The sequence below is a fragment of the Ischnura elegans genome, chromosome 5 (assembly GCF_921293095.1).
Source record: "Ischnura elegans chromosome 5, ioIscEleg1.1, whole genome shotgun sequence".
Classification (NCBI taxonomy): domain Eukaryota; kingdom Metazoa; phylum Arthropoda; class Insecta; order Odonata; family Coenagrionidae; genus Ischnura; species Ischnura elegans.
The window spans coordinates 15,987,773-16,015,238 of record NC_060250.1 but is presented as its reverse complement, the minus strand read 5'-3'; the positions used below and the strand labels follow the sequence as shown (position 1 = coordinate 16,015,238).

Here is a 27,466-nt window from a genome sequence, read left to right as displayed (position 1 = left end):
TCGAAATTTCCACCAGTAGTGGTGAAGAAGGGACTCAAAAATGAAAATTTCAGTTTTTTATAGGCTAGGAGGAGGGGTTAGCATGTAAGTACAAACACCCGATGGACATACGCTTGAGGACACTGTAATCCGAAATTTGACCGTCAGCAGTGGTAAGTTTCGGTGTCATGACGTGAGAAATATATCGATCCCATTGAGAAATTATCCCATTTGTTCAATCTCCTCAGTCGAGTAAAAATCACGGGTAAAATACTTGCCATAGCCGTTTCATTTCAAGTTTTAAGACATTTTTACAATGTCTCTCAACAAGGAATATCGCCACCAGATATTACGAAAATTGTTTAAACCAGGAAAATTTCCTTCACTGACATTAAACTAAAATATTATATGCCGACATTGGCTCAATTTTGTTCAAAAATATCGGCTCAATATTGATTGCCGATACTGGGCCGACGCATTCAGCGCGATCATGAGCCAGAGATCCGTTATGTAGGCTGTAAGCTGGCTAATATCAGATGCTACGTGGTGTGATGTCATCAGAGAGGTATTGGATACCCTTCAAGCGCAGCTTCGACCTCCAGTACTTAATTCGATCGCAGAATTCTAGGTATGGTCACGAAAGTCTATGAGATCCCGTGGACATGAGGATGAGGAGGTAAACTGCTAAATTCTGAGTGTTGTCTTTTTAGGATTAGTAGAAGAAGTGGTGGTTGGAATTCCTAAGATTTAATTTCCCGGAAGAGAAAATTTCTCGGAAACCCTTCATAGTCCAAGGAACGAAATAGGTAAACATGTGCTTCTCGAACCTTATACAATGCTAGTGAAGGGGGGAGGTGTTGGTAAATACTTAATAACATGCATTCGAAATTATCTTCTGAACCGATGGTCTTAAAATGCAACTGGACAATGCTGAGGAATATTTATTTTTTTATTTGATCTATTTATTTTTAGTTCGATCAATTCATGATGGAAATTTATATTCCTCTAGCTGACTGAAAAATATAAATGCGACCAATAAAACTGGCATCATTAATATAACACGGACCCATGATTGTCTGCCATTGGGCGGAGCTGGAGGGATTCCTCAGAATCTTTCGTAAGGTCACAGGCTTATCTAGAGAAATCTCGAAATGTGCTCGCTCCCCCTCCCCCATAAATATTTTAATATAAATATCAAAAACTACAGAATTATGAAAAAACTAGTAGTTAGCCTTGATTTTGGTTCTGAGAAGGTTCAATTAAAAGATTTTCCGGGGTAGAAATACTCCCTCCTGAAAATGTGGTATTCCCTGGAAGACGGAGGTGTTCTCAAACCCCTCTCCCTGCTTCATCCGTCCCCATTCTAATTCCCTGGTCGTGCCCAAGTGCAAGGGTCGAGGCGCACTGAACTTCACATAACCGACACAACCCGTCCTCGTTTCATCCATGATTAATACAATGGTTTCATCGTAACCGACAGCGAAAAAAAATTCACAAGAGCCGTCTGAATCCATGAAATCAACACATTTGATCTTTGCCATTAAAATAAAAAATACTTTCACCAGCGCGAAGTTGACCATGTATATTACTGCATTTGAATTGCCTCCATGGAGCACATAGGCCGAAAAGGCTGAAAAAAGCCGTGCCGAAAACTCACCGAGTTACGGTATATGCCGCGCATGAATAAAAAGATAGCTAAATAACGTACTTCATAATGAATTTTATAAGGTATAAAAAAACAATATGTGGTCTCAAAACATCGGTAAAAAATATACATATTTTATCTAGTCGCGAAGTTGTTCCTTCTCAAAGACCAATGTGTGTTGCGCAATCTTGCCTTGAACTGTTTTGTGAAAGCTGCCTAACGAAAACAGAAGTTGAAAGCGCGGAGCGTGGTTTGACATCGTTCGCCTACAGCGGAGACAGATTGATCGAAATTCTGCTGGTAAATTGAATTCTTCTTTAATTTAATCCACTTTTTTAGCATCTATTTGTCTTATTCAATAAAATATTAAATTTTATGGCGATTTTAATACTATGCCTCGCATTAATTCCAGTAAACTTCTTTGCTTGTCACTATGCCGCCTACCAAGCCGAGACTACGAATTATTACGTACATGTGTCCTGGGCATCCTGTTGAGCTTTATGAAACTTACTTGAAATATTTAGAAGATGCATTAGGCTGTGAATCTATGTTAATATATGAATCTAGATCCTCAAGTCAACTGAAAGATAGAGATGATCCCTTTTCAGCAGACTTAGTCGATTTAGGTTGGTGAAGTTAATGACAGCTATTTTTTTAATCTTAGGTCAAGAGCAGAGGGTACTAATTTTATTTTATCTTGTTTTTTTTAGCATTTCTTAGTTGTTCGTCGTACGTGAAACTAGAAGATTCTAAAAACAAGTATTTTGAATTATTACCAGTGACACCGATATTCCATCATCCTAAGAATGTTGATCGCTTGAAGGGATACTACGCGGACATTATCATACATGCTGATCGCAAGTATGTACCGTTAATTGTTGTTAATTTTTTGAAAGCTTATATTGTTTGTTTTTTCTATTCATTTTTATCCCCTGGCTTATCTAATGGACTTGATGAAAGGCTAAAGATTTTAAGCGATAGTACGTTGTCTGACTTAGCTGAAGTGTTGTACTAAAGTTAATATGCCTCGCAAATATTTTCATAGAATCCGTGAACGAATGTCGTTGAATTATTTTCCAAGTCTTTAAGAATTGAACATCTTTTCAATTTTAAATCGGAAATATTTGAGTCTGAATATGTAAAATATTTCAGGTTAAAAGATCAAACGATGTTAAATTCTTAAGGGCTTGGAAAATATTTCTTTGAAAATCTTTAATGTAAGAACTACATAATGGATTCCAGCTAAACTTTGCTAGGCAAATTACATATCAATATTGCTTGAAAAGAAGAGATATATTGAGTGTCTGTTCCTTTTGTTCGAATGCTACTTATATATTCCATATTAGTTGATGAAGAGTAATCATGGCTAAAGAACTGCTTATCATCTACTTCCAGAAAAACTGTGAAAGATTTTTACGATTTGCGTGGATGTTCATGGGCATACAGCAATGAAGATTCACTTAGTGGAAGTACGATCATTCTCAAAAAGCTGAAAAGTTTAGGAGAGAATGCTTCATTTTTTGGTAACAAACTGAAATCTGGATCCCATTTAGCTTCTGTACAAATGGTTTTAAGCAAAAAGGCGGAAGCTGCATGTGTTGATGCCAACACATTTGCATGTGTCAAGAAGTACTTGCAAGACCAGGGAAAGGATATAGAAGTACTTGAAAGTCTTGGACCTTTGCCTCCATACCCTATTGTTGTTAATTCAAGATTGCCTGGTAAGTTCCTCTTTAAATGCCTTTAAGATTATAACTTAGCCATGCGTCCTGGTTACCCGGTACATAAGTATACAACGTGTATAAGATAATGTCAATATGTGTGAATGCGTAAATGAATGCAAAAGTGCATTGCATAACCACCCAGCTTATGTGAATGCATGAGCAGAAAATAGAACCTGTTGTAATTAGGTTCATGCATTCAGACATGTTCCGTTCCGGTGTGTGCCAAAATCATTCATGCATTCACGCAATAATTCATATGTGTAACTAGGCATTTGGAGAGATAAAGAAGGTATGTAAAGTTTTTGCATTAAAAAAGTGTTTAATTAACAATTAATGACTTAATAGGGTCTAACACGACCAGGAAAGTTTAATAGAAAAAATACCAAGGGAATCTATGAGGGAATATTTCAGGGTCATATGTTGATTGTTTTCTGAACAATGGACTTGTTTAATTTAAGTATACCGGGACTAGCCACGGTGATAACTTTACGGGAGTCACCCGCAATGCACAATTGTGCGAAAAATCCACAGGGAAAAAATCATTCGCCTTGACCGGGATCCCGGTCAAGGCGAATGATTTTTTCCCTGTGGATTTTTCGCACAATGGACTTGTATCATGTGCCCTGCAATATGAAAGTTGAATCTCCACTTTTGATCAAACTTCCTAAACTTTTGCTTCTTATATGTTGTGAACGATGAGGATGAGTGCAGAAGTATTTCACATGGATTATTAAATTGATAATAGAAGCTAGTGACCAAAATGTCATAAAAATCTGAATCGGTGGGTGTCATTGTTGGATGAACTGGTGTGGAATGACCCTTATCTATAATTTTTGTTGTAGTTTCGATCTAGTAGGTTTTACTACCTTTATCTGCATTTTATTCTGAGTTAGGATTGGTAGTTTTAAAACTGCGATATCATCATTGCCATCGTCTGTCCACATGTTTTGTATGGCCTCTATAGAAGCGGATGTAATATCTCTATGTTTGTGGTACAAATGTCTGAAGAAAATCTAACTTTTGTTCTTGAAATAATGGTTGAGCTTGGGTGTGAACCTTCTATCACAGAAAATTGATGGTGGTTGGATAATAATCCTTCAAGATACCTAATTATTTGTGGTAACTTTAGTTTTGTAGGTTTGTAGATTCTGACAGAAAAGATGCTCTCTAATTTTTTTTAACTCAATATTTTTTATTTATAGAGTCAAAATATGTGCCAGATCAATCATTCTTGATTAAACTACATGAGTTTCTTATAGCTATGTTTCCTGGCAAGGGCTGGTAAAAACGGTAGGTCTCTCATGGGAGGTCGGAAGACAACCCTCGCAGAGAGCAGAGGATGGCTCTGAGGAGGTGGGCAGGCAACCCATGTAGACAGAGCAAGGGAAGGGAAAAGGCTCCCAGCCAGTGCACCGCTCCTCAATATAAGGCGATCCTGATAGAAAAAGGTTGCTGGTACCACTCGGATTGATAGTGCGGTCATTGCCCGGGGGAGCGTTGGGAGGGTGACGAGTCGGCCTTGTCACAGGGGGAGGGGACTAGCCGGCTCCCAATATGTACCAAGGTTTGCAATACCAAAGTTCTGCAAGTCACTGTGACAAAACATCACATTCTAAAAATTACTGTTAGAGTTGCTGAATGTACACATATTTAGAAGCATTATCATGTTGTTACCATTCATGTCATACAATTGGTTATTCTTCCTTCTATGCACACAACCAATTCGTATCACTGTTGAGGGTGGATTGTTTCTGATTTCCCTTCACTATCCACTTGGGTCGAGACATATTGATAAAGTCGATCAATGAAAATACTCCGGATCATTACAGTAACCTGAAAGCAGTCTAGGTAGTGACTCTTGGGCTGAACTAGGATCTTAACTTAATCTTATTAATAATTTTTTTATCACTAGATGCATGTGACTGGTGGCCAACTCTTGCATCCTCTTTTGCACATCTCTTTGTGATTCCAGTCTCCATTTTTCTTCTCTATCTTGACAATGTCTTTCATTCAGTCTTCTGGGAGTCATCCTCTTTTCCTCCGACCAAGTGGTTGCTTGTTAATAGTTATCTTTTGAGGTAATTGTTGGCTCTCATTTAAATTGCAAATGCCCCAATCGTTGTCATATTTTCCCTTTCTTTTAAATGTGGCTCATTAGGCCAGTGCTTGCTTATTTTTCAAAAATTATCCACATTAAGATTCACTTTCCTTTCAAATTTTCTGAAAGCTTATCATGGTCATTAGTGGGCTGAAGCAGTAGTTGAGCTTGCAAGGGTGGAGAGAGTATCAAATAATTAAACAACATAAATTAAACTAAATAATCGGGATAAATATTAATAATTAAAATAAATAATGATATAAAAACAAATAAATATTAATAATTAAACTAAATAATGGGGATTTATTACTTTCTCTTAAGAGCTGACACCATTTGTGAGTAACGTGCCTGACTGTTTTGAATAACCATTTTGGAAATTTTATTTTTTTCTTATATACTCTTTGACTTAAATATAAGATGATTCGGGGCTGTCTGCTTGCCTGGAAAACCTGAAGAGCATGGAATATTCAGGGAATTTCAGTATTCTGGAAAAACTCAGGAAATTTGGCGAATGTCTTGAATTCTCACAACATACCAAAGCAAGTACCTGGCGGAAAGCAAAAAATTAAATAATTTTTAGTAAATTTTTTGTTTTTAATCTTCACACTAGAAGCTCTACATTCAATAAACTTCTATGTTAAGATTTATTTGTTGGGAGAGTTGCTTACTTGATATTCTACAGTTATTCTCATGCAGCTCATATTTGGAAGCTATTTCGATGAACTGATTCATTACTAATCTTCAACTCTGGGTTACTACATTTTCTAACTGCAGTCTTACACTGTGATGTTGCGGATGTAGTATAAGGTAGACATCTTCTGAAGCAGTGTATATTGTCTGCCATGATATTTTTTATAATGTTTAGTATTACATAATGATGGCTTTACTGTATTTTCTTCATGTTTTAATATGTGAGCTAAATCCTTATGAAGGCTTCTGCAGGTTGATGTAAATGAAGATGTCTCTCTTCATGCCATACGCTGCATCAGTCCATATTTCTTCAGGGTGACTGTTTTGCCGATATTTGCTATGATTGGCTCTATAGTTTCCATAGGCATGAAAACATGTTTTGAGAAAAAATGTTCATCTTCAGCAGCCAATCCTGAACTTCACTGAGAGCTAAGCTATATAAGATGGAAAAATGCTGCAGAGTTACTTTAGTGACCTGAAGAAGCTGGTCACAATATAAGCGAAACTGTTGTTGGGAAGATACGTGGACCTTTGTGGATTAAAGCCTGGAAGAGCTACATCTTCAATGTGAGCTTAAGTTTTGCCAAATGTGTTGATGGCTTACCGAGCCTCATCTAATTAGGGTGGGATGCTTGTGTGCATGTGTTTCTATTCCTAAAGCTAGATGGTGATCCACCAAATTAAAATGACTGGACTACTATTCTTGTCGTTATTAATTTCTGCCCCACAAGCAAAATTTAGTTATTGATGCCTATGTATTGGACTAGAAAGCAGCCTGGATAACAATTCCATCTGCTGGAAAACGTAGAAATCTAAGGAAATTTTGGCACCCTGTAAAGCAGTGAAGTTACTTTTAGTTGCAAGTTTCTTCATCATCCTGTATCACAGTTCACATGGAAGCTAATGGCTTTGCTCGTTGGTTTACTTTGGGTCTGAAAGAATCCATTCTTTAATTATAGATGGTTGTGGGCTGAAGGGGGTGTCAGGAGCAATCTGATGTTTGAATTTTTGCCAAATGTTAAAATGCCATTGCCCTTTAAGGAATTTGAATGCTGCCAGTTATTAGCCACAGTAGGTTTTGGTGGAGGCATTTTAACACTAGGAGGACAGGAGTTTTACTCTACCTAGAAGGATGGTTGGGGCTAGGAGTCATTTGACCTCTAAAATGTTTTTTGGAATTGAACACCTCATGTTCAGCCAATGTTCGGTTTTATCATAAAAATTGTTAAATCAATTAATTAAAAACCATTTTTAACATTATTTAATATTATTGGCAATGTCAAAAGTTAATGATACATAATTATTTTTAACAATCATACCATATTTAGTAGTCAATAGCAAATCTAATCATGAAAATATATGCACTCAATACAACATTTGTGTTTAATACTTTAACAATAGGCACAATGGGTTTACAATATTTACCGAAATTAAAAAAATAATTACTTTCTGGTAAATCTCAGACAGTGATTTTTTCAGCGCTATTTCCACAAAATAGGTACTTTTTTTTATTGAAGGCATACATTGGACGATTTATAGGTGCAATGCGGTGATGTTTTGCACCTTTTTCTTTGTAATGCCTGTAATATGTGGCTTTTGGATTTGAAGTCGTGGAAATAAAGTTCTATCCATCACTTCCACTCCCTTTTTCTTTTAATTATGAAATAGGATGATTTCTGGTTTTCTTTTATTTGTTTCGGAAATACTGTCGTATGAGTTCATGTTGCTGAGTAAAAGTACTTTCTTGTTCTTTTTTGCCAGATAGTACTGCGTAAGAGTATGACCTAAGGTGTTTTTTAACACATGGATTACAATATTCATGCGTCTCGCCACTTTTTTTCTGATCGTCCCTACAAGAGAAATTTTCCATTTTTTTCAAATTTTCTGCTAGCTGGATGGATGGAAAATAATCGTTACAAGTGACAATTTTTCCTGGATTTTTGTACTTTTCGGTCATTTTAGTGACATGTTTCCCCAATGCTTGATTTGAAGGCCAATCTTAATCTTTGCTACAATATGGAAATGCATTTAGGTGGTACTTTGATTTCACATATGTCTAAACCCTGTACTTGATTCCAAATTTGTATTGTTTATTTGGCATATACTGCATGAAAGGGTAGCTGTTCATTGGCTGTTACTCCAGGGTCGTCATCGGATTCATTATTTTGGACTATGAAACTGGAATCGTCACTTCCAACACTTGCAGATGATGATGGATTGGACAGATGGTCCTTGGACTGATGTTTCCAATTCACTTCCAGAATCATCTTCTTCCAACTTCCATAAAGCTCCAAGAACACTCTCTGGCGTACGATATTTTTAAACGGCTATTGGAATTGCGATGGTTTTCCTCTATTGATATCTTTCTCGACTTCTTACTTTCTTCCTCAACTCACTACTGACCTGCATACAAAATAATCCACAAATGTTTGTGAAATATGGTAGACTATTCTTCAGCTGCATTGGAGGGATAGAGAGCCAGGGAGCATCTCAAATGCATACTAAAGGATGAAAATGTCATAAGTGCCGCTAATTCCTGTTCGAAAGGCAAGGACTCAACCCCCAATTTGTATCTTACAAGAACTTGCAGTAATGCACCTGCTCCGTCTCACGTGTGGATTCCTTGGGTAGAATATACGATAGAATTTTACAGTCCACCCAATCCCTTCGCTCTCTCAAAGGGAGATAGAATTTTGCCACTGGGCGCAGCGTGCAGTCCACCCGTCCAAATCCCCGACAGGGTCAGGCGGCATTACAGCGGGATTCCCAGCAAAGGGGTAAGGCCAAGTGACAATTCCATCAGGCTGGAAAAATGAAACAGTTATTCGTAAACATGATGTAGCGTTGATGAAAAATAATATCTCTGAAAATAGAAGAAGCTCTAAATCTTGGCTGATCAACAACGCTGATGGGATACGGGATTTTCCAATGAGGGTAATGCAATAATAATTGAAGCATAGAAAAATACAAAATAAAGATATCATATTTGTATGAATTTCACGCAAAGCAACGATTGAGAACTTCTTATTTCCCTTTGCTGCTCATAAAACATCGAAAGATTGAGGATAAAATGTCACTATGCCAAGGTTTTGAAATACAGGTAAGAGTCCATGGGACGAAACCGGCATTGAACATTCAAAATCAGGCAAATCATCTACCACACTAGCTTATTGCTGATTATAAGATATACATGGCACAAAAGATCCCACGGGCATGAGAAATAGTAGAAATAGTTGTGAGAAAACAAGTTGTGGGTCAAATGACCCACAGCCGTCCTTCTAAGTATAACCTGTCATAAAAATTATAAACAAAATATTATAGTTGAATTTATGCTAATTTATGAAAATTGAGACCAAAATGAAGAAAGTGAAAATTTTTCAAAATTTAAATCTTTTAACATTACTTTGAATTCTGAAAATGGGTCAAATGACCCCTGCCGTCCTTCTGGTGTTAAAGGGCTCTCTCCATTTCTGGATCAGCAGTCCAGCATCTTATCCCACCCACCATCCTCCATATTCTGCGTTTCTTCAACCTCCCGGAACTAGTTTCTAACTACTATCTGTCATTTTCTCATAGACTCAACCAAGTGTACCTCTGTCCTCATGATGCCTGAACCATGTGTTCGTGATGAATAATTTGCTCTTCTTGCAAAATTCTTCTGCTTTCTCCATCCAGTCATTTCTCAATCATATTTTGTCATTAAGGATTTGCGACTACCCTTTTTTCTGGCTCCTACGGTCCCTGTCTTGCATTGTTCTGTGAGTAATTGAGAATGACTCCCAGCAGTGCAGCACTGTGATAGTCGGAAGCCACCAATGGGAAAAATTAGAAACTCAAGTGTTGATCTTGGCATATGAATCCAGTCCCTTGTTTTGGCCAAATCTAATTTTTTCCTTTATGTTAGTGGCAGACTTCATCTTCAGTAATTCTTCACTTTTTGGAATATCTGTGTACCATTCATACCCTTTGCCATGCGAGAAGCGATTTTATTAATCCCTTTTTTGTGATTCTGCTTGTAATAGATGCCGTGAAGAAACAGATTACCGAGGCATTTATGATGCTGAACCAGAAGAAGGATTGGTTGGACGATTTGAAGGAATATGGACTGATTGGCTTCACCAGCAACCATAAAGATGCCTACTTGGCTGAGCGTGACATTAAAGAAGCTGCCAAGGGAATGACTCTTGGTGTCCGGTATTATTGAGTGCTGACATTGCTGATAAAATTTTATGGAATCAGTTGGCACAGTACTTGAGTATTTATTATTGCTATCAACAGCTTTTATTTGTGAGGAGCATTTTTATGGGATTTGGTTTTTCTCAGGTTTAGTTTTGTCCCTCTTGCATTAAAGGTGAGCATGCATTTACCATAAGACGCTGCTATATAAATAGTGTACCTTCATGATGATTTAGTAATACTTGTTGCCATAATTTTGAACCTTGTGTTAGTTCAAATTACCATTCCAAATTAGTGTTATTTGGCCATTCATCTGTGATATGAGAACAATGTCATTACATACTTCTATTGTTATTATACATAATTGTTTGTGTTTTTGACATTATTTTCATTTATAATCTATTTATGTTCCTATTGTTCTGAAAACAATTTTATTGCCATGTTTCTGGCATTGTTAAAAGATATTTTGTTACATGAGATTTAACTATATCATAAATATTGGGACTATAATAATTCATGTTTTATGTGATAGAATGAGCGTGAAAAAGAATTTATTTTTGGATTAAATAATATCATGTGAGAGATTAGAAAAAAAATACTATTTTTAATGATTCTCTTATACTAGTGAATATGTACATCAATTAATAAAAATTCTGAATTTTTCGTCAGTTTTTTGTTTGTAAAGAAAAGTAAATGAGTTTGAGGCACTTTCATCTCAATGGCTGTGAGATTAAAGCTTCTGGTGGAGAAATGAAGCCCCCACTTCTTAATGTTTTCTGTAGAAATTCTTGCAGTCTCGTTACAGGACCCCCAGAACCTTCAGGAGTAACCTATAAGAACAAAGTATGAAATATAAGTAACCTCTAAGATGACCACAAAGAACTAAGCTTTTGATTAATATAATGCATGGAGGTGAAGAACATTCTCTAGGCTGGTGGACCGACATAAACCGACATATTATCTTTCAAAATTGTCACAAGAAAAGAGAATAGTAGCGACCACTGAGCTCATCCATAAGTAATTTTCATAGATACAATTATGGAGCCACAAGAAAGGGAGCTGTTATCAAGCTTTCTGTCACTTAAAAATTGCTTTGTCAAGGAAAGTGGAAGTTCAAAATGTGAGTACAAAACAGAAATTTGTGCAATTCCTTCAAATTTGACTTAGGGATAACTTCATGCCTTACCTCTTTTAGTCTTGGATAGTACTCTTTACAGGTTATATAGAGAAGTTTCTGGAATTGTGATTTATAATAGGCTGCCATTCCATTTCCGGCAACTTCCAAAAAGTCAAAAAGGAGAGAGGCACAAATATCTGGCTGTGGTTCTGTGAATAAAAATATAAATGGGCATTAACACAACATCAAATGAGAGATGGTCAAATGCACAGGTTGCCTGAATGCATGATAAAAGCAGATTTACAGTTCCATAATATTTAATCATTTAAAAACATTCATTCACACGGCATTTTTATAAATAATTATGACTCCTTATTCTTCTAATGAAACACTTAACCATGGATTCTATTTTTAAATGCATCAGGAAAAATTGAACTTACGATTCAAATTTATTCTTGCATTCTCTTTGTCTCAAAATATACAAAAGCAAGTACACTTTTTCTTTCTCAAAAAAATTGCATGCCTATCTGTCATGCATCAATTTATATCATTAACCATCCAATAATACAAAATTTAATGAATAAGATAATGACAGCAAGACCATGTTGAGGTATGAAAGCTGTTAGCAAAATTTCCAAGCATATTTAAAAAAAACATACTTCAACCATTTTTCAGCAACTATTCTATTACTATGTACCTGTTTCTATTCAGAGAGGTATTCATTAATGAGCATCATATGCCGGGAAATGAGGAAGTGAAAAAGAAACACAGAGTTCAACTGGGGCTACTTGACTTTATAAAACACAAATCACATCTATCTTAAGCATAATTTTTGTTTTTACATTGTTTTTGGCTTTCAATCCAATTTATCCGCAATTTGGAAAGGTCTTTCAATCATTTTCCCACTGTTTGCATTTCAAACTACAAATATGCATTGTTTTAACCAATTCCATGATTCCGTGCATATGCTAGAGAGAACATTGATTTACTTACTCAAATTAAGTGTCGCTGCCATCCAACGCCAACCATTTTCCACTCCATGAGGGTGCGGATTATGTTGATACTGCCGCATCTGCTTTGTAACTATAATTGCAGCATACAGTCGCATTATACCGGACATTCTTTTTAAGAACTTATCCTGTTTTTCTACCGTCCCGTCATCCATGTACCGGTAGCCAAGAGCCCTGGAAATAATAAGATAATTTTATTTACTTCAAAGAAGGAGTCTAAATAGAGAAGACTGGAGATAATGTATATGTACTGGCAATCACGATTTGAAAAGTAATAAAATTTATCCAGGGACAACATAGGCAGAAAATATTGAATTTAAAGTTGTAGGCTAACAAATGCTAAGACATAACTACACTATTGCTTCTTTCTGCACAGGTTGAATTTATTGCAATTTCACGTAATAAGAAGGGTGATCTTTAGTGAAGTAGAGGCCAGTGCACACAAATATCAGGGGTCTTTTAAGTATGCTCATTTCTTAATGACATGCTCCTCAGATTTGAACAGAAATAAATTAATTATTATATTCACTTTCATACTAACAGTTACAACAGGGCACTTCAAGGTAACACTGTCTCAAAGAAAAACATTTTTCCACTTCCAATATTTTAAAAGTTCATTGTGCCAGGTTTTGGCACAGGCTATTCTATCATCAAAAGAGGTGGGCTGTAATGAAAAAACTAGGGATCACTTAACTTTCACGCGTGAGAATATAATTTACACTACTCTAAATAACGTTCAACACTCCCTATTCAGAAAATGTAAGAGTAAATATTAATTACACCATAGATGGTGCTTTTTAGAGCAGAAATTTGGCATCAGTTGTTCTTACTTGTAATATTCCTCATCAGATTGTCCCTCGCGTTGTGGGATGTAAAATGGCACTAGATATGGACATTCTTTGTGAAAATGTGCAATAAGCAGCATTCCAAAATCAGGGAACTCATTCCATAATGCCACAATAACTGCAGCAATGGCAAATGCTGCATCAGGCTTGCTTGAAACTGTTTGCTCCCCTTGTTTCTGAAATACAAGATGATTTATAGCAATATCATCACCATACTTTTCCTGCAAATCATCAAAAAAGAAACATGCATATTTCAATACCATTAAGGAAGGTATAGTTTCAAATTAATGAACACTTTAGAAGAACGCAATAATATCACAGAATCTTTAAGGCATGAGCCAGTTGTCAGGTTTCAAAATTTCAATGGTTTAAAATGATTTCGATTATTTTAGAACTGTTAGGGTGAGAAAGTTCTTGGTGAATAACTTCATTTTGCAGCATGGATATTTGAAAAAAAACCTAATAAATATTAATTTAATTTATGGACTGCATTTAGGTCTTAAGGATAAACCAAGGTCCACCTATCCCAAAACATATTTAATACTTCTAAGTGTTCTAGCATGCTACTTAAAAGAGAAACTTTCAAACAGATTCCCAACTGAACGACCTAAATATTGAAGTGGAAGGTGGTTATTCAAGTTTAAAAAACATGATTTCTCAGTCAAACCCTTTGAATTGCCGCTAATAATCAACATAAACGCAAAGGAAAATTCAGAGCTGCATATCTCTGATAATGTACTAGGGCCATGATTATCCATTGTATGATAAACTGTTCCGTATATTAACTGTGAAGCACTCCCCACACGTTCTTCCCTAACCACCTCTATTCTTCTCTTCCAACCCTTTTCCACCATGATACAACTAGTGTTTAAATGCCATAAGAGTAAAAAAAATAGAGAAGGCATGACATGAATACTGTGAAAAAATGATCATGAATGGATCGTCTCTTTAAAAAATCCATTGGGACTCTCCCATGAGGACAGCTAATCATATCTCCACTTCATTCCAATAAAATTTTTACAATGCTTCAAAACATCTTACAAATACAAATTCGTATCGCTGAAAACAAAACCTTTAAACAAATATTGAGCTAAAAGATAGCATTTCTACCTGCAATTATTTTTGCTCTCTCCAGCCAATGTCAGCAACTTTGTAAATTGAGTATGACATGCAGTTCAAGGACTATATTAATGTGTACACAGATATTACTTTTACAGATCTAATTCTAAAGAGGGAGATGAAGTTAATGTTTATTTTGGAGCAAGGGACAACACATTTTAGACTTTCAGACTAGCATAAGCCCCGAGAAGTTTCAGGTAACCTTAGTATAGGACAGGGTGGCAAATTAAATTTACAGCTGAAATGCTGACCCCAGATGAAATGCCCCAGACTCCCGATTCTACTTTCACTGTTTTCAAGACAATTTCATACTTATGTTTTACTGTATATTCATCTTTATAGATGATGTAATTCTATTAAGTTCAGGTAAATATTAATTACAATTTTTTTACTTTCTGCACATTTTACCTACAAGCTAGGTTCCTTTATTCGCAAAGTAATTTCAGGATTAGGGAACCTGAATAAAATGAGGTCTGCAGAGTGGACTGAAAAGCAAAAGGCTATGGTTTGTTTCCTAGTAAAGGGGAATTTTTTCCCCATGGAAATTTTTTTCAACTGAATATTATAGCTGTTAATTCATTAGGATTAAAATATTTCATTAAATGTAATGAATGGGTTGCTCTTATACAGAAGTAATACAGACTTTAAGTTAGATGAGAAAAAATCACAATTTGACTTGATTCCTCCTGATCTATTTCCTCTCATATTCAATTCATTTTCAGACAACAGAATTCCCTTACTTGTCAGGTAGACAATGCTTGACAGAGGAGTAGTGACTCTGATACAAGCAAATTTCTTTGCCCACTGATCCTTACCACTAATTTTTTTGCCAGTAGGTTTTTACAATATGCAATGCCATTCGGATGTGCAGAGGATGTTACTCTTGAGTCCCCAATGCCTACAGGCTGGCCAGTGAGTAACTGCCGCAAACGGAGAAGCTTGTCCATCATGTGAGCTGAGCTTATGGGAGAAATTGCATTCACGGGAGTGCTAACAGCTTTCTGAAAAAAAGAATTAGGAGAATTAGTCATTAAAGGTATTTCAATCATTCGATTAATATCAATTTTTGGTGAAATTTTGATCTAAAGATTCTTTGCCTTAAGTTAAATAATACTTAGCAAAGATATTACGGGAAGTATATATTACGTAGATATTTCTTTAAGCACATTTGGGCTTCATTTACCATCAAAATTTGTTACCATAATGTGGCTTTCATCATTCCATAATACATTAAAATTATCTACGACATGAAAAATAAGGAATCTAATTTTCATGACAAATAATAGAAGAGAAAACAAAGATGTTGCATTTCAACAGCCTCCCACAATGAGGCTACAATTCACAAATATTTTTCTACAGTGGCAATTCTTTACTTTCAAATAACATTAATCCCCCCCTACCCTCCAGTTTTCCTTCTAATATAAAATAGCCAGTAAATATGTAGATTAGAACTGAGATCTGTTACACTTTCATTCCCTAAAAGTTTCCTTTATTCATTAAATTTCTCACAATCACAGAGGAAATTCTCCAACAACTCTACTCCTTTGAACAGCAGAGTAACCAACTACATTTATACTTTTTCTGTTCACTTCATTACTATGTCTGTTCTTTCCATTTTCAATAATAAAAATGCTAAAAAAAAAGATGGGTAGTGTCACTGAGGCAGGCAACGTAGATATGTATTCACTTAAATATGAGGGCCATGGCACACATTTTTTTACAGTGTCAAGTAAATGAATCAAAATGTGTATACCCACAAAAGTAAAGCACACATGAAATTCCATCATCACTCACCTGGCAGTCAACCCTAAACTTCTTCCATCGCTCATCCAGGAATAATGGCTCATATGACTTTTCGAAGGCTTTCAAGTTGTTTTGTAGATTAATGTACATTTTTAATGACACAGGGTCAACACAGTCTTTTAATTCTAAATGGAAGAAGATCAAAATTATTTTTGATGTCAACAATACACACAGTATTTTCTTTAATTAATAAAAACCTGATGATGACAATTGACTAATTACAATTATTTACTTATATAATTTGCAAATATGTTATCTGAAACAAATAACTTTAGTATCGACAGAATAGCATTATTTAGATAATTTTTAAAAGACATTTTAAGATGCATACTTATAATAAACTATGAGATTAATCAAGTAATGAAAGACAACATTATCTTATTCTGAAATAAGATTTGATGTTTTCCTGGTGAATTATGTCAATTATGGAGTTTTGAATATAGTGGGAATCCTGATAAAAGTTTACCCCCCATTATCTGATACTATAAAAATAGTAAGGGGGAAAGAATACAAATGGTTTATGTTCGTGGATAAAATGTACAGTTTGAGCTTGAAGCTAATCTGATAAATGAAATACCCTAGGTCAGACACTCATAAGTATGCATAAAAACCGAATTACATCAGAATAAGTTATTTATTCATACTCTTCATTTGAATCATTTAAAAACACAGAACTCAGGAGAAGGATACTCACCATTGGATATTTTATCAAGCGCACTACTTTTAGGCACAGAAATACTTTCTTTTTGCTCTCCTACTTGAGCTGGTTTTGGTTGCTCTTCTACTTGCTGCTGGCTGCTGCCAGCCTTTCTTTCTCCTTCTGTCTCTGAACTCTTCTCAGGTGGAAGTTTTGGCTGAGAGACATTAGAGTCTTGGACTTGGCCATTTCGTTCAAAATTTGAATTGATTCTATCTGGAAAATGTATTAATCAGGATTACGTCCAAATTCAATGTAATCCCAACATTATAACAGTTTTTCAGCAATCTAAGACAAACCAAACTTTAAGATTACCAATCACTTTATTTAACCCTCTGATAAAAAATATTTATAATAGAGTTCTATCAAATCACAAAAATGAAGAATTTAGGATTTCAGTAAATTAACTTGTGCATCTATGTGACGTCTTTGTGTAATTTTCCAATGAAGTTAAAATATTCCACACAAATTAAGAATTTAACTGAGGTGAGCCAAACAATGGAAGAATTTATAAATACAAGCATTATTGCCTCATTAATGCTACAAAATAAGGAATCAAGAAGTATTAGAGAGATAAACGTATTAAAATTAATTACCAACTTCCTTGAGAAGGATTTTCAGTACATCGTCTAAGTCATTCACTAAGGCCGATGATTTATCTGCATCATCTTCCTTTAAGTCACCAGCCTGCAAACATAAAAGGGTACAACAGTAAGTTAAGTATATATTGCACATTACAAGATTATTCCAACTTAAAATAATTTCCCTCAAATATGTAACCTTTTTCTCATCAAAGTCACACACAATATCCTCAAGATCATGCAAAGAAATAATTACATGCAAAAATAATGCTATTCAACATTCATTCTTTGCCGAGACACTATTCTCTTCTCCTTTCCCTCCACATGGTTTTCCCTCTACATCCACTCTCCATTTCGTACTGACTCCAACCTAACAAAAGTTTTCTTTGGGACTCCATCCATCCATTCAACCCTTCTTTCCCCTCACGAACATTCCTCTTGCCAGCCTTTTACTTGACTCTTTTACAACAATCTTCTCTATCCTTCTTATAGCTATATAAATGCCTGCTACTCCCTTCCTAATGGTGATGATACGCTGTATCGAAACCGGTCGCAAATATATTTTATTTTGTGAAACAGCTAAGTCTTTTCTTAACCTTTGTGCATCATGAAGGAGTTTCACCATGTTACGCCAACCACCATCGCATTTATTGTTAATGCTATTACCTAGCAAAGAGCAGCTTAGTTGAGAAATTTTTCTTAATGCTCATATTGAAGACCATTCATTTTAGTATTGTGTAAGCCGCTTTTAAAGACATTTATATCAAAATACATGACTTCAATGACCAAAGCTCTACCTTGATTACTGATCATTTTTGTGAGTAATCTGAAATAGTTCATAACACTGCCACCAACATCTTAGCCAGAAATAATAAAAATTTATAATTAGAAATCCTAAAATTTCTTCCACTGAAAACATTTACCATACCTTGCACCTTTTCACCATCTGCTCCATTGCTTCACAAAGATTTCTCAATTTGGCTACTTGCTGCATTAAGGCTGGAACTAAAGTCTCCCGATCTTTACAAGACCTAGAATGACCAGGAAACATTTGAATTAGTAGGTAATGTAGGGTGAAACATATTCATTACATTGATCCAAATTGAGAACAAAGTTAATTTCTCTCCAGTTGTATCAACATAAAGAAAATTTTTGCTAGACTTTGTGATAATAGCTGACATTCAGAGCTAAATGTTGATCAGCACTGATTAACCAGTACGTATTTAATGAATCTTGTTCATTTCATGTACCTAATACTATTTCTCAAATGGGATATGAAGAATTTCAAATGATAGAGGAAGAAAGTTCATACTCAAGAAAATATTTTTTCCATTTATAGGAAATAACAGTTCACTAACCAGCATTCAAATTGGAAATTTTATCTATAATAAAAGAAACGCTTTATGGTAGAAAAATATCAGTTAAATTAATATTTTTTAGACAATAGGAATGAAAACAAAATGACACAACCCTTGTTTGATTTAAATGACAACTGTAAAGCTCATCAAACTTCACATACAACAGAAACTTTGGTTTGCGGGCCCAGCTATTTACCCTTTCCAAAAAGAAATTTTACTGAAATATCTGGATAAATTCAATCTTACTCACACACTGATTTGACCAGAGGGTTGGTTTGGATAGCCTACGGTAAAGTTCATCCTTGACTTAATCATTGTGCATGTGAAAATCTCATATCAGGAGAATTTTTTTTTTTTTTTTTTAAGGATTTCACTCTGGTTTAATGTAAAAAAAAAGGATCTTTGATGAATAGCCTAATAGGCCAAAGCACACTGCACAGAAAATGAAGAAACAGGTGAATTAGAGAGCGGGGAAACATAAGACTATCCTGTTATGTCTAAATATTCTATTCGATGAACTAAAATACATCAAACTTGAGCATTAATCCATTTCAATCCAAGGATGACCTCTCCCACCTGCTACTGCACCTCAGACGTCCTCACTTGTCATAAATTTGATTTCTCTGACATGAACAAATTTCTTCAAGTGTCAATATTTATCCCTATAGGACTGTTCAAAAATGTCATCTCGTAGATTTTTTCTTTTTATTTCAAATAATGCATAGGCTTGTTTTAAAGAGTGAAAAAGCATAAAATAAGCAATTTCAAATTCAGCCAAGACGCCCACGCTCACCAGGTGGAAAGTGATTGTAAATTTGCATTCTTGGCACCCTATCACATGCATCTACAATCACCTACATCAAGGGATACACTTCGACTATTGCTAGGGGAGAACTCAGTGATTCACCAATTTTGGACTGGTGATGGCAGAGTTCTCCCCAGACTTAGCCATAGGTGATGATAATTACACATTCAGGGTAGGGGGCAGTTCCTTTCCCTTGGCTACCTCACAATTAGAGGCTTTTCATTTCAGGTCATGCAAAGATTTCATCTCCTCTTTTGATTCAGGGACCCCTTGTACAGTGACCTAACGCTCTACCGACTGGAACACCAGGGTCCCTTGGTATAAGAATATTCCCAAGGACATGTATAATTATTGCAGGGTAAGAGTTAGGAAGAACTGAGGTTTTCTAAGGACTTTATTTATTTTTATCAACCCCAAGTATTGATGAACTAAAACAATGTTATACATGTGAAAACTACAGAAGTATAAAATGAAATATGCAGCCATGACTATGAAAATTTTCGTCACACTTAGGTACACAAAAAGTTGCAGGCACTTGAACTCAGATATCAGAAAAAAAAAGCCAAATCATGAGACATGGTGGTGTGATTATCATAAGGACTTATTGAAAGATGAGTAGAAAGGAAGAAGGGTAAAGGAAGGGCTCAGATGAAAAACAAGAAAAATGTGAGCACTGGCAGTCTGAAGTGACTGGGGGCCCTCGGCTGTGGCTCATGATGGGGCCCCCCTTACCAGGGGATTTGAGGGTCCTCCCCCAGGAAATTTTATGCAATTGCATGCCCGCAAATAGAGTCTGATGCAGTATTGGCTCTTAAAAACTAGCTAAAAGTTATTGAATATAGCAATATCATGAGAAACATGCCATGAAAAGTGAACATTTCACAGCTTATAAAATTTAATAATGATTATGGTTCTATTATCTATTTACTGTATTTGTTAATTCAAACTTCACTAAATCTAAAAAAAAAAACACTAAAATAACCTTTTCGAATAACCCTTTCTAAAAAAGAATCAGGTTTTCCTACACATTCAGACTCCCTTATTTCATTTATGTTTAAATCTTTTTACCCTAATAGCGTTGTTAATAAAGCATCAAATCAAAAAGTACAATTTTATAAATGCAAAAAATACTTTGATTGAAGTAATCCGACTTTTTTTTAAAGTCTGTTGTATACAGAATTGCACAATCTGACATTCGTGCGAAGGCTCAATCAAAATTGTGTAGTTTAAAGTGGTGAATTGCTAGAACACATGCGTGGATGCGAGACAGCAAAATAGCCCGTTCTAATTTCATTCATGCACTCACGCAATTCCACGCCATTTTAGTAATATATGCAATTCTGCGCAATTCAATCCCCCGTGTAAAACGGCCTTTAGTACACCTTTCATGTACGGACATGAGCCTAGTGGGGACCCTCTAAGCTCAGGGCCCTCGGCAATTGCCAACCTGGTCACACCAACCCTGAATGTGAGCGTTAAAATATTACTCAATGGAAAAATTGAATCGAAAAATTCATTACATCCATTTGCATATTGTTGACTTTTGATAATAAAGATGAACTGAAAAATTAAACTGGGATACCTACTTGGTGGCATCAGCTATCTGTTGATATTTAGCTCGGAAACTCATCTGAGATTCATATATCTTGTTTAGCAGTTGTTTCTTTTCTTCATATTTCCTCTTTTCTTCCTCCGCTTCCTTCTGTTTCTTTTCCATGTCTTTCAGCATTTCATTCACCCTCTAATAAAGCATAAATATTCAACATACAATTTCACTGAATTAAAAAATTATAGCAATCGACAGCAAAAATAGTTTTCACTAATTTTTTTGCAACTAACATTTAAATCTTGAGCAAAATTATCTGCAGTATTCATGAGAATCATGTGCATCATAATATGATTGTAAGATAGCTTCTCGATTTTCATGTCGATAGGACAGATATTTTTCAGAAAAGAACAATCATCAATAGTAATCAATCATTGTTGGACAATTATGTTAAAGACGATATTTTTATATGTTGTTCCAAGTCAAAATTGAAGAAAATGCATATGTTCTGTTTAAACAAATCACGGCACTTAATCCAAATATTACAGAATGTTATTAAAAACGATATCTACCTTAGTGCTTTGCTCATGTTCCAGAGTAAGCTGCTGATGACGAGTAGCTGCAAGATGTTCCTCATGTCGCAGCTTGGCTAGTAGGGCGGTTTCTTGCCTCAATGCCTCAGCAGCTCTTTCTCTAGCCAGGCGCTCCTCTTTAGATTGCTCTTCTTGATGCAAAGCATAGAGATCTTCCCCCATTTTCCGTATTCTAGCTTGCACGGCCTCCTATAGCAGACAACATCAGCCAGATGAAAGCAAACTGGGATATGAAGTTCTTCAACCAATGCAGAATGAAAAGCACCAGTGTAATAGGGAAAATAACTTTAAAACACATATAAATTATGGCGGTGGCAATTTTGAACATTTTCAACAGTTAAACGTTCAAATTGATAAATGGTATGAAAAATATTCGTACTTATAAATAAGAGGTAAAGTTATATGCAATGAGCTACTATCGACTAAATAAATAAATCTCTAGATATGAAGTAAGGCAAATCTTATTAACCACCAGCAATACACAACAGCAATCTCAAGGGGTTATTCGATCAAATATCTATGACATCTTTACTGACCTTCACTTGAAGTTTCCTTATCATTTCGAGATCAAGCATCATTTTCTCCACAGAGGATTTTCCGTTTACAACGTCGCTTGAAGGGCTAGGTGGATGTCTCAGAAACCTCTTCGGGGGTGTCATTTCATTGATCTGATGGTTCATTAACGATCTAGCGCATTGGGAACGGAAAAATATCAGAAAGTTATGTTCCAAGGACCTCACACAATTAGTATTTGGTGGAGATTAGCACCCATAAGAGCATCATAACAATGAATTTAATGAATATTTATCGTTACCTGTAGGATTTTATCCGTTTTATTGCCTCTCTTAGATAGTGAAAAGAAACTGTCAGCACTTTTCATTCCCCAACGACATTTTGAACGCAATGATATTTTCGTTTTCTCGTGCGAGCGCAGCGCGAATTTCAGTCTTCATTTGTTAACTGTGCGCCGAAGGGAGAAGTGTACTTTCCGATTCCACAAATAATAAATAAAGAGAAGATAATCTAATTTTGAGTAAAAATAATTAAAAATTATATATTTTATATGTTTTGGATGGTAACACACAATATTTATCTGCATATTTCTTCTTTTTAAATTCGAACGCAGCGCTTCGTCGCACTTCGCGTCGCAACCCCACGTGCAGTCTGCAGACTGTTCTGGTATTCTGTGTTGGTAATATGGCTCTTGGTACTCAAGTGGATAATACTTCTGAAAACGGTACGAAATCTACGGATGAACACGATTCTCAAAATGGAAAAGAAGAGAATGGTCTCTATTCATCGTCAGGTATGCGTTTTTTTGAATTTTCACGCGAACATTCGCACTTCGTGTCTTGTGTGCGGTTTCCCCGATACCCTGACGACCGGTCGAAGGAAATTGCAGTATTCATGTGTAAATAATGTGTTTTCGTCATCATTGAATTTTTTTAGTTAAGTGGCTAATGTATTTCAGTGAAAATAAGTATAAAGCCATGAGTGTAATGATTTCAAGCTTGCGGTGGAGGCCTCCTCTCCTAGAAGATAAAACACGGCTTGCGGAGGTTTATCCTCGGAAAAGTGTTCCCAGTCCATTCTTTTAGTCCCTTCCTATTCTTTTATCCGTGTGGAATATTGTGCTTGAAAGTAAAGTGATCTTATAGGAAATCAGCGCACATGTTGGCCAAGTGAAGTGAGCACTGTTGTACGTGCATTCTTCAAAGGGAAATAGTACCACTGTTAATTTTCGGTGGCCCTCCAGTGTGCTTCCTTACAAGAGAAAGAGTAAACAGTATGATATTTTGAAATTTCAATTTGCACGCAGTGCTCTGCCCTCTTTATGTGCTAATTAGGGCTATTTATTCCTCCATTCTTCTCTTTTTTCTGGTACACTTAGCCAGTTTATCTTGTAGGTAATTGTGTAAATTACAATGAGGTATTCATGGAATTCCGATTTAATTTCCTAATATTACAATAATGCTTTTCATCCTTAAATACTTTGTTAGCGTCTCAGTAAAATTAGCAATACACTAAACCGTTCCTCTCGTAAGGAACGAGGGTTAGACGAGGGAAGAGGAAGTATTTGGTATTGATTGTTTTATGCAGTTTTAGTGTCTGTAACTGTCATAATTGTTATGCACATGAAGCCTACGCTAGTATCGTCACGCGTCGGATTGTTTATCGAAATCCTTTCTGTAGCAAATTCTAGAGGAGGCACCGCAAGGGTTAGATAGGTGGATATTCCTTCCAATTCTATTTATTTTCAGCGTTAGTTCCATTTTACAATGCTCCATGATCTGTATTTAAATCATAATTTCGCTTATCTTTAGGTAAACGCTTCCTAATATTTTCAATCTATCTAATTTTTTACGAAGATCTATCATCTTCTGCGGAAGCCTGTGCGATCGCTACTTTTCTGTCTCGTGCTGTTGGAGAGCGATCGTTCTCGTTGTTTGTGTTTGCTCATATTGGACGCAGTGCTCTGCTCTCCTTATGTGCTCAATAGGGTCATTTATTCCTCCCTTCTCCCAAACCAACCCTTCTTCCCCATCCTGAATCCCCTCTCCCCACATCAACATCTCCTCCATCAGCTATCCCATCCTGACCCATTCAGAAGCGGTGCTCGACCTGCTCATTCGCAACCGAGCTCGGTATCAAGTTTGTCATTCTCCCCTCTCCCCATCTTCTAAATAGTTCTAGATGTATAGGCGGCCGCGAGTGCCCTTGCCTAAGTTTTAGGGGTGGTCCTTAGAGCCGAGATTCTTTCATTTCGGATTTTTATATTTGGGTGGGTGGTACCGTGGTTACCCTGTGGATACAGCGTTTGCTTTCCGAATGAAGGGTCCGTGCTCGTATCCCAGGTGAGGTCTTGTATTAAGACACCCGATCAAGAGTCGCCGCTGTGCGAGGTGACCAAAAGAGAGAAAAACTGACCCCCTACCCCGAACGTGCGAAATCCTCTCGCCATTGTCTTACCTTTTGTCAGCATTGAGCTCAACCCCCACCTAAAGCCAAAAAATTATAAGGTCAAAGCACTTAGTGAGTGATTGGAAGGAGTCTACCGAAAGTCAAGGTCATTTATTCCATGTGGAAATGGCCGACGAGAAACCTGCCTGTGGCAATAGTGTCTTTTTTTAAAGAAAGGCTCCAAGGGGCCAACGGCTTTAACCGTTCATCCGACGGTCTGAGTCCTGTGTTTGGAAGTGATCTCCGCTCAGTACCCAGACAGCGATCGGGCTTCTTCATGAGTAATCCCGCCTCGACATCGCCGGTATTTGAACTCGGCACCCAGGGACGGGAAGTCACCGCACCAACCCGATCTCGTCCCCTTCGTCCATGTTCGTCAGGAGAAACAATCCTTTATTGCGACACACCTTTGGCTACGGGATGAGTTCGGGTTTTTGGCGGCTATCCCACATAGGGCGGGCGCCCTGTGGATGAGGGGCGGCCGGGAGGGAAAGAGGAGCGATGAAGATGTGCGCCCGGAAGGAGCATCATTACGATTGTGTGCATCGAGGTGGTTGAAGGATCTCCTGTCTTGGCGGCGGCAAAAGGTCCTACGATTTGGACTGGAATTCTAAGCGTGTAGTGTTTTTTTTTGTCCGTCAATATCGGAGATGTTAACAGGTCACGTGGTTTGCCGAGCTCTGTCGGAGGGGCATTCCGTGTATATTTCCGCGGCCTCGTTCTCCCATCCCCTCCCCCCCTCCTCCCTTGTTTGATCCACGATGACGCGTGGTACGGTGTGGCTTGCGTCACAGGTCTCAGAGCGGTCGTTATATAACACCGGAGTAATGTTTCGTGTCGGCAGGAATCGTAGCGTTGCATCATCTTTTTCATGGATGGAGCCGCTGAATATTTCCCTCAGTGCCGATGATTTTTCTAGTTTATTATTTAGTGCAGTGTGAGGAATGATCGACGAGATTTTTAACGACGTAGATATCTGTTGGAAATGTGTAATATGTATCCCCGCAAACTTCTGTAATTTAGTTTCTAGAGTTTAGTCTTTTAAGTTTTTTGTTCTTATTTATATGTTTTGGAGATCGTATTGAATGAAGATCGATACGTCTTTAGTTGTTCTGGAGGACTACAGTCAATGTGGAAACTGGGTTGGAATAGGGTGATTAATAAAACTGCGCTGTGTACTCCATGTAGACCTGCGTTAATCGTTAGATTTCCTGCATTAGTTCATGGTCTGTGTATTTTTATGCGCGGATACGGATTGCAAAAGGCTTTAGTCGTAGGATTATAAACGTAGTTAATTTGTTAAGTATTCTCTTAAGTAGTTTTTGTGCTCTCTTGTTGGTGAATCTATGCTTTATTTTTATGTGCAATAACTTTTGGATTATAGTTTTCCTGGGGAACAGTGGAGATCCTTCGAGGGATTTAGGTTTCTCTCGGGAATGTTAATTCTGACTTATCCTGGGATAGGATTGTGGTCTTTTTCGCATTATTTATGGGGTTAATTATATACTCCTTGAATAACATGTTAATCATTTCACCGAATCGTGTCGCATGTATTAATATGATGTCAACGAATACGTCCACCAAGGAAACACAACTGCGTATTATCTGAATCTGAGTTGAGAAGATTGGAATCCCAAAAACTCGCCGATGTGTTTGTGTCATAATGTGTGTGTGTGTGTGTGTGTGTGTGAATCCTTGCAATTTCCGTTCATAATTGACTACTAATGTGATCAGTAGAAAGTCGAAGAACTTTATTTTAAATAAAGTCGTATAGTTTCAAGTGACTGCTCCCTGCCGATTCCATCGCTCAACAAAATCCTCTTGGGAAACAAGTTGGTTGAATTTGCTCCCTTGTGTCCCGGTCAAATCATGAGAAAGCTGTTGGTTTACCAGCGTTTTTCTCTCTTTCCGGAGAACTCTTAACTGTGTCAGTGGCCCGTAGCTAACTGGTTTTTTAATTCGTCCGCTTCTCCATGGACACCTCCGTTGACTTTTTGGAATCCGCGCCGCTATCAGTCAAAACTGGGGCGTTTTCAATCAAATATTCCATCTTGTAATAGGCTCAGGTCCGTTCGTGCTCCATAAATACAAGCCTAAATATAACCACCCCGACAGCCTCCCAGCCAAATGTTGAATTGCGGCATGCGCCTCTGTCCAGTCTGTTGCCCAAGAGAGCTCTATATGCCAACTGCCTTTGATATGTGTAGTTACGGCGCTTTGCCTCTGAATGATCCTCTAATTACTATGAAACAAAATTCTAACCTGGCTGTGTGTTGTAGGATTTGGGAATTGACTGCGAAAAATTGAGAGTCAAGTCCCGAATCCCAGTACACATTCTCTTACCCATTACTCATATTTGGATAGTATAAATTATCGGAGTAATTTCAATATTTCCTTGCAGCAGCCAGTCTCTGTAGTGGATTCAGAGTAGGTGTTTCTTTAGCTCCCGATCTTCCAATTATGCATTGTCTGATTTAGTTTAGTAATTCATTCTCATGGGTTGTACACGTTTTTATCCTCACAATTCACTAACCTGTTGTTGGCGCATGTCATTGCTTTGGAGAAGCTCACTCATAGTGCCAGAATTCACTGACAAGCAGGGTGATTATGGGTTGAAATTCCTGTGAGGTAGAGGAAAAAATCCATCGTTACATTATGAATAGAGAATTAAAACATTGGCACTGCGTGAGTGCCGAGGAATTGTGAGTTCAATCAATAG

The 27,466-nt window shown here is 36.8% G+C and overlaps 3 protein-coding genes across 4 annotated transcripts in view; 2 read left to right on the top strand and 1 right to left on the bottom strand.

Annotated features, from left to right (window-relative positions):
- The first annotated feature begins 1,816 nt into the window (after nucleotides 1-1,816).
- Nucleotides 1,817-10,687, top strand: LOC124158530. The gene is made up of 5 exons (XM_046533667.1): nucleotides 1,817-1,924; nucleotides 2,037-2,250; nucleotides 2,335-2,485; nucleotides 3,020-3,345; nucleotides 10,159-10,687. The coding sequence occupies exons 2-5, from the start codon at nucleotides 2,058-2,060 to the stop codon at nucleotides 10,338-10,340; spliced, it is 852 nt and encodes a 283-aa protein (XP_046389623.1). The 5' UTR covers nucleotides 1,817-1,924; nucleotides 2,037-2,057; the 3' UTR covers nucleotides 10,341-10,687.
- Nucleotides 10,688-10,997: 310 nt separating this feature from the next.
- Nucleotides 10,998-22,739, bottom strand: LOC124158529 (mRNA export factor GLE1). Its single transcript, XM_046533666.1, has 13 exons — nucleotides 22,601-22,739; nucleotides 22,323-22,473; nucleotides 21,766-21,975; nucleotides 21,234-21,388; nucleotides 18,413-18,515; nucleotides 17,500-17,590; nucleotides 16,901-17,119; nucleotides 16,198-16,331; nucleotides 15,219-15,404; nucleotides 13,270-13,460; nucleotides 12,423-12,613; nucleotides 11,499-11,638; nucleotides 10,998-11,142 (listed from the first exon to the last, which is right to left on the bottom strand). Exons 2-13 carry the CDS (start codon nucleotides 22,464-22,466, stop codon nucleotides 11,023-11,025), a joined length of 1,884 nt encoding a protein of 627 aa, XP_046389622.1. The 5' UTR covers nucleotides 22,467-22,473; nucleotides 22,601-22,739; the 3' UTR covers nucleotides 10,998-11,022.
- Nucleotides 22,740-22,945: 206 nt separating this feature from the next.
- LOC124158528 (clustered mitochondria protein homolog) overlaps nucleotides 22,946-27,466 on the top strand; it is a 178,687-nt gene continuing 174,166 nt past the window's right edge. For both annotated transcript variants that reach the window (XM_046533662.1, XM_046533661.1), the window contains exon 1: nucleotides 22,946-23,092. In XM_046533662.1, coding sequence (XP_046389618.1) covers nucleotides 22,984-23,092 — 109 coding nt within the window. In that variant the 5' untranslated portion in view covers nucleotides 22,946-22,983. The remainder of the gene's footprint in view (nucleotides 23,093-27,466) is intronic.